The 7,298-nt window shown below is 50.7% G+C and overlaps 1 protein-coding gene across 10 annotated transcripts; it reads right to left on the bottom strand.

The window, feature by feature from the left end:
- Positions 1-971: 971 nt before the first annotated feature.
- Positions 972-6,100, bottom strand: LOC119352873 (disease resistance protein Pik-2-like). 10 transcript variants are annotated; one of them, XR_005170246.1, is made up of 6 exons: positions 5,950-6,100; positions 4,859-5,855; positions 1,845-4,026; positions 1,484-1,565; positions 1,290-1,405; positions 972-1,219 (listed from the first exon to the last, which is right to left on the bottom strand). XR_005170246.1 is itself a non-coding variant. In XM_037619468.1 (4 exons), exons 2-3 carry the CDS (start codon positions 5,812-5,814, stop codon positions 2,010-2,012), a joined length of 2,973 nt encoding a protein of 990 aa, XP_037475365.1. In that variant the 5' UTR covers positions 5,815-5,855; positions 5,950-6,100; the 3' UTR covers positions 1,732-1,928; positions 2,000-2,009. The 10 variants fall into 10 exon arrangements, 2 of the variants coding, with proteins under 2 accessions (XP_037475365.1, XP_037475364.1); XR_005170240.1 differs by having other exon boundaries at positions 972-1,565; positions 1,845-1,928; positions 2,000-4,026; XR_005170242.1 differs by having other exon boundaries at positions 972-1,571; positions 1,845-1,928; positions 2,000-4,026.
- Positions 6,101-7,298: the final 1,198 nt, after the last annotated feature.

Raw genomic sequence — 7,298 nt, forward strand, 5'->3', positions numbered from 1 at the left:
CCTGGCGTTGCTTGCGCCAGCACATCCCGACATGACGGCGCTTTGGAACACGGTGTTCGCCTGGGCCGAGCCGGCGCCGACGCTCATCGACCTCACGGACCCCGAGGACGATGACGACGACGCCTAAGACAGCACGTCGCCTTGTAGCTTAGTCTGTTTTATTTTTTTTAAATATAAATGTGGACGCGTGAACTCTCGCCGGTCTTCATGGCCGGCTTTAATGTTTAATTAATATTGTTTCTCTTTTTTAATATGCATGCGTTCATTTTTTCTGGCGCCGTCAAAATGGGTCTCAGGCCAGCGTTGGGCACACGCGCCGTCCCAAATGCGGAAGCGGGCATCCGTGTCCATCTGGCCGACCCAAACGGACAAAAAACGAATGAAATCGCCGTCCGTTTGGGTCGGCCCGTTGGAGTTGCTCTAAAAAACATATTTTTCTCTCGCTCTCCCTGCAGCAGATCCCTCCCCACTTCTCTGAAACTTCTCGTCCTCTCCTTCCCTCCCTCTCGCACCGCCCGTGAAGGCGAGGCCCGCGCTCCATCTAACTTCTGCCATCCAAACACCTCTTTAGTTAGAATTAGTTCAGGGTTAGTTTATGGTTAGAATCTAACTCTAACCTTTAACTGAGTTAGAGTATCCAAACAGGGCCATTGTACACGACGGTGGGAGGAAGGATATGTCAGTGCTACTACTACTAGTACTACTGTAGTAGATTCTTTTCATTCTCCCCTCCTTTCTCTTTTCTGCTATCCCAGGTGTGGTGTGGTCGACCGACACGACACTAGCCTCCCTCCAGGTTCAGCTTCCTCAGCCAGCCAAGCCAAGCCAAGCTCTCTGTTCAGCAACTCCAGGCAGCAGCTTCCTTTCTCGATCAGCGCCACACCGCACTGCATAGAGTAATCACTTCACCAGATTTGATTCTTGCAGTGTCATCTAACAGCCTGCGGCCAACAGCACGGGAAGCAGACATGGACCTTCATCACAACAAAAATAATAATAATACAGAAACCATAATACGTAATAATACATGGACCTTGCAGTGTCAGGCGCCCGGATGATGAATTTTTACAACAAAAAATAATAATACAGAAACCATGGACAAGAATTCTCTGCATCTCCATTACAGCATGTTCAACAGTTTGCAACTTTCTGGTACCAGATGTCCAGAGACGAGCACACATAAATGCATGACCACTGTCTTGCATCAACTTTACAGCATCTGCATCAAAGAGAATTACACAACATCTTGTTAACTGATGATCAAACCTGCAGCTAGCGCACGCACATACCAGCACGACGAGCAGGACATTTAGCATAACTGCCGCGAATAAAACATTTAATCCGACTGTCATGCGACGTCCCTGGATGACACGTCATCCTTCTTTTCACAGTATCGTCCTTCCTTCTTCGAGAGAGCAAAGCAGCTGTAGCATGAGAATATCTGAGGAACAGGCAAGAATTAATGCGATGATTGCAAACTTACAGGCTTGCAAAGAACCACGGTTGGGCTCCCACTTTTTGTTCCCTTCCACTGCTGTGCTGCTTTACAAATTTGTTCCCTCCCACTGCTCCTTTACAAATAATAAATAAATAAATAAATAAACCATGGACAAGGATTCTCTGCATCTTCATTACAATATGTTGAACAATTTAGAGATTCTGGTGTCAGATGTCCAGAGACGAGTACAGATAAAAGCATGGCCATTGTCTAGCATGAAATTTACAGCAACATTTGCGGTCAAAGAGAATTACATGATCCTTTTAACTGACGATCAAACTTGCAGCGCACGCACACACACAAACACGACGAACATAACATCCAGCACAACTGTCATACAACGTACCTGCCTGGATGAAGCATCATCCTTCTTTTCACAGTATCATCCTTCCTTCTTCGAGAGAGTACAGCATACGTGGCGTGAAAGTATCTGAGAACAGGCAAGAATGTGAATATATGATGACTTCAAACTTGCAGACTTGCAAAGAACTGGGCACTTGCTTTGAATCGGTCACTGATCGAGGATTATCTTGGGCACCTTGCCATCGGTCCTCCTCTTCACTGCTGTCTCCACCTCGTGCTGCACCTCTTTCGTCATATATTCACCGTCTTTGTCCTTCAATGTCAGATGCACCACCTTGATTCCCGCAAGGTTTTCCACGCCATAAAGCCCCTCCAGCATGCTGAACTGTAGCTCAAGCCTCTCCAGCTCTGGCATGGCATTCTTCGAAAAGGTCAGTACTGGCAAGAGAGGAGCAAAGAAGCGAAGAAGCTTAAGGCTCTTAAAACCAGCATTTGGGATTGTGATCTCCCCATCAGAGCACAGCTTGTTTTCTGCCAGAATGGTCAGTGTCTCCGAATCCTGCTTTTCTGCCCTGAATGAGAATGTGAGGGAGAACAGTGCATCTAGATTGCTAAGGAGCAGCAGGTTATCTGTCCGGAGAGCTGTTACTGAAAGGGTTAGCTTGGTGAGAGCACTGAGTTGTGTGATCCAGCTGGGGAGCTGAACCATCTTGCCAGATAACTCAAGGGCAACAAGGAACTTTGGTGGTGATGACAGGTCATCCAGTGAATTGATAAACTTGGATGACTCGTCATCAATTATGAGGGTGTTCAGAGAGTAGCCCCCAAGGTACTCGATAGAGGAGCTTAAATCTTTGAAACTTGGATCGTCACTCATGGTGCTGAGCTTGTAGATGGCAAGCTTCCTCAGCTCAGTCAAATGATGAAGGTCCGCCAATCCCCCAACAATCTCAATCCCTGACAGTATGCGCAAGGCCTTCATTTTCTTCTTCTTATTCAACTCTTGAGGAAGCTTCAATGCCCTTCTTGTTATTTTATCCCCACCAAGTATGTTCACCAGCCGTTCAAGCTGGCATACGGTTTTAGGCAACTCAACAACACTTGTCTCTCTAATGTCGAGAGTCTCAAGGTTCTCAAGCTTTCCAATCGATTTTGGAAGTTGTTTAGTGTCACTTCTTCGGAGGCTGAGATACTTGAGAAGAAGCATCTTGCATATCTCCTCTGTATGATGCGCTTTGAAACCCATGCAGCCTTCAAGATCCAGGACTTGTACAATTCCAAACTTGAATGAATGGGAAGGCAGTTGGTTCAAACTCCCAAACATGGTCAGTGACCGGACATGTGACAGGTTCATCTTCTCTGTATCATTTGCACGTTTGGAATCGCTTTCTTGGAGGGACAGCCGGCGGACCTTGCTGCTAGGTAGCTGCATAAGCCAGTTACCACCAATCACAGTGATGAAATTCTCCTCACTTGCCTTGGCTACAATGTGTTCAAGGACCATGTCGTGCACTATGCATTTCTTCACCTTCCCATTGCTGCTGTGCTCCACCGGTCGGATGATCTTCCTTCTTATGAGATGATTGAAATATGTCTCTGCAACGTCCTCCACACTCAGGCCCTGCTTCTCAGCAATGAAAGCTTCAGCTATCCATCGCCTTGTCAAACGCTTCCTGCTGATTTTCTGGCCCTTTGGAAATATGCTCAAATACAGGGAGCAAGTCTTGATGTCAGCAGGCATGTCATTGTAGCAATGACTAACAATCCTACCAACTTCCTCCTGGGTAAGGTCTCTCCTACCATCTTTCCCATGATCCTTCCCTGACTCTGGAAATAGAGATTTGCAGACCTTCAACCATTCGGCCGCTGATTTGTTTGGGTTGCAGGCTACATGACCAGCCATGATAACTATGGCCAACGGCAGCCCCCCGCACATCTTCCAAACTTCCTCTTGAACCTTATCAACCTCGCTACCTTTGGATTCAAAGAAGGCCTCACTACCTTTGGATTCAAAGAATGCCTGCTTAAATAGCCTCTCAGATTCTTCAACACCAAGAGGGGAAACTTTACGAGTATGATCACCTTCTTCCCCTCTGCGTGTTTTAGCAACAGCTTGAAATCGTGTAGTAACTATTATTCTGGTGCGCTTATTACTTGTAGGAAGTGACTTTCTGATCTGGCCCCAAGTTGCTGCAGACCAAACATCATCAACCAAGACCAAGTAACTGCAAGAAAAGAAACCAAAAGTGGGAGCAGAGATTGAGTTTTCAAGAAAACGGAGCAAAGAGAGTGACCAGAAATGACAAACTCCTCTATCTGAACTAAATGGTTGTAGAATTCATGTCTAAAAGACAGTACTACATCCCTATTTTTTTTTATCAGAATCAAATGATGTGGGCAAAGGAGCAGAATAAAATTGTGAAGAAACATAATTGCATAGGCAGGGATTCCCACCAAGTGATCATCAATTTCATCAGCTAAAACAAGAAGCTATACAGTAATGGTACTGAAGGTATGTTCTTTTCAGTAAAGTGCACTCTTTATTGACTCATATAAAACAAGAAGCTATACAGTAATGGTACTGAAGGTATGTTCTTTTCAGTAAAGTGCACTCTTTATTGACTCATAATGTCCCATCAAGTGGATATAAACACAACGAGTACACACCCGGCCTCTGCACAACTTGGATACACAGAGCCAACAAGCAAAAAGGGGAAAAAGAAAAGGACCCATAGGGGAGCTTTAGGATCCCCTCAGAGGGCCAACTGTCAGTTTCAAACATTTAGGATGAAAAAAATGAGGGCCAAATTCCATGGGCCAAAAAAATTATTTTTCCTAGTGAGCAATGAATGAAATGAAACGCATAACTAGAACTAATCCATGTCTCCAAATGATATATACACTTGCTATGTCATGGGTACTAAAAAGACGAATTAAGTACATCATGTTATCATTATCAGATTGTAACTGACATTAGCATAATCAGGAATCAGGATTTCTGCTCATTATTAAGCATTAATCAGAGAAAGCAATAAGGATCCGATGTGTACAAGATACCTGCTGTTGTCAAAGTGTCCCGTGAGCTCTTTCTTGAGCCGGTCCAGCTTCGTCTCACCACGCGTTTCCTCTGAGGCGCCGGCGCTGCAGCACTTGGCCGCCAATGCTGAGGTGCCTCGCTTGAGCCGGCCGAGTACGCCTCCGCCGGCTTGCTGCATTTGGCCCCTGGACTGCGGCATGACTTGATTCTTGATGTTGGTGAGGACAGCGTTGATGTCGGAGCTCTGAGACACGTTGACCATGGCGCGGTGGTCGAATTGGTCCCCAAATTTCCGGTACAGGGCGGTCGCAATGGTGGTCTTCCCCACCCCTCCGAACCCGACAACATACAGCACGCCGGAGCTGTTCTTGTCGTTGGTCAGCCACTCCTCCAGCTCTTTCATGTGGTCCTCCACGCCCACCGGATCCTTCATGGCGACGAGCTCAAGGCTCGCCTCCTGGTTGTCGGCGGCGTCGAATCCAGCAGCGGTGCCGTTTCCGGCATGAGAACCCTCAGATCCGCCGGCGGCCTCCGGGTTGTTGACGCCGTACCTCTCCCGCCGCTCGCCGATCTGCTGAGCCCGCATCTTGAGGACGGAGATCTTGGCGGCGACGTCGCGGCGAGGCCACCAGGTGAGGACCTCGTAGACGCTGTTGGCGAAGTAGTAGCAGCACATGTCGGAGCGGAGGCCGTGGAGGCGGTGTGCGGAGTCGTCGATGCAATCCTCGATGTCGTAGGTGATGTCGCGGATCTGCTTCATCCAGTCCTTCATCCGGTGGCCGTGGGTCTGGGCTCGGCCGGCGCCGCCGGCGGTGAGGTCCCGGAGGAAGGACTGCATGCTGGCCAGCTCGTCGTTGATGTACTGGAGGTCGCCGTTGACGCCCCGAATCAGGGTGTACTCCTGGGCGAGGAGGCCGCCCAGCTTGCCCATGACCGACTTCATCGTCGCCTCCGAAGCTCCCACCACCAGCTCCATGGCTGCCGGCCTTGCTCTTCCCCTGCCGATTGAGGAGAGCTCTGCACAGATTTGGGTGGGAAACAGAAGATGGGTAAGTTGGAATGGATTAGGAGAAGCGGAGGTTTTGAGCGAAGGTTGAATATGTTTGCTCACCAGTCGGATCTTGGAGACTTGAATAACAAGAAGAGTCTGAGGCGGAAGCGGCTAGCCGGCGGCGGGGTAGAAGAGTGCCCTGTGGCCGGCGGATGGGACGATGACGGGAGAGCGAAAGCAGCCCCTCTCTGTCTTTTGGCTGATGGTCAGGAGATTGAAATAAAATAAACTAGTAGAGTGGGCTTGGGTTGCCACGCGCTCTTAAAATAGTTTGCAAGAATTACATGATAACTTTCCTTGTCCCGCCGTAGATCCAGACCCCTTCCATTGATTCCACCCCGCCTAGGCTGTCGCCTGCCGCCGCGCCATCCCATCGCATTCGCCTCCGCTCCGGCCGCCTCCGCCCTGCCCCGCCCCCGCCCGCCTCCTCTCCGGCTGCCTCCGCCTCCGGTCCATCCTCCGCCCAGCCCCGCTCCGTCCACCTCCTCTCCGGCCCCGCTCCGTCCGCCTCCTCTCCGTTCGTCCGCCGCCCCGCTCCGTCCTCCTCCTCCTCGCGTCGCACGCCACCGCCCCACTCCGTCTGCCTCCACCCCGCACCGCACGTCGCCGCCCCGCTTCGTCTGCCTCCGCCCCGCACCGCACGTCGCCGCCCCGCTCCCCGCTCGGCCGCCACCCGCTCCCCGATGGCGCCGAAGGGCACGTCCGGTTTCTTCGGCATGAGGGCGACGCCCTCCAAGAACTTTGGACTGGAGTTCTCCAACGCTGGGCAGCGTTGGTGGCTCGGCATGTATACCACCGCCGATGAGGTCGCGCGTGCCTACGACGTGGCGGTGTGGTGTGCCGGACGGCCGAAGACGGACCTAAACTTCCTGGAGGTCGAGTCCCAGGCGGTTGGTGTTGGGGAACGTAGCAGAAATTCAAAATTTTCCTACGTGTCACCAAGATCTATCTATGGAGAAACTAGCAACGAGGGAAGGAGAGTGCATCTACATACCCTTGTAGATCATTAAGCGGAAGCGTTCATGAGAACGGGGTTGAAGGAGTCGTACTCGTCGTGATTCTAATCACCGGAGATCCTAGTGGCGAACGGATGGCACCTCCGCGTTCAACACACGTACAGCCCGGTGACGTCTCCCACGCCTTGATCCAGCAAGGAGAGAGGGAGAGGTTGAGGAAGACTCCATCCAGCAGCAGCACAACGGCGTGGTGGTGATGGAGGAGCGTGGTAGTCCAGCAGGGCTTCGCTAAGCACCGCGAGATATGAGGAGAAGGGAGAGAGGTAGGGCTGCACCAAGAGGAGAAGTTCTCATGTGTTTAGCAGCCCCAAACCTCAACTATATATAGGGGGAAGGGGGGCTGCGCCCCCTTTAGGGTTTCCCACCCCAAGGGGTGCGTCCAGCCCTAGATGG

Source organism: Triticum dicoccoides, chromosome 2A (assembly GCF_002162155.2).
Source record: "Triticum dicoccoides isolate Atlit2015 ecotype Zavitan chromosome 2A, WEW_v2.0, whole genome shotgun sequence".
Taxonomy (NCBI): Eukaryota; Viridiplantae; Streptophyta; class Magnoliopsida; order Poales; family Poaceae; genus Triticum; species Triticum dicoccoides.

Excerpts from the sequence above, each read along its gene's own strand:
- LOC119352873 (XM_037619468.1), bottom strand. The coding sequence starts at position 5,814 with ATGGAGCTGGTGGTGGGAGCTTCGGAGGCGACGATGAAGTCGGTCATG. Across the intron at positions 4,027-4,858 it reads GGACACTTTGACAACAGCAG|TTACTTGGTCTTGGTTGATG; the intron begins GTATCTTGTACA and ends CTTTTCTTGCAG.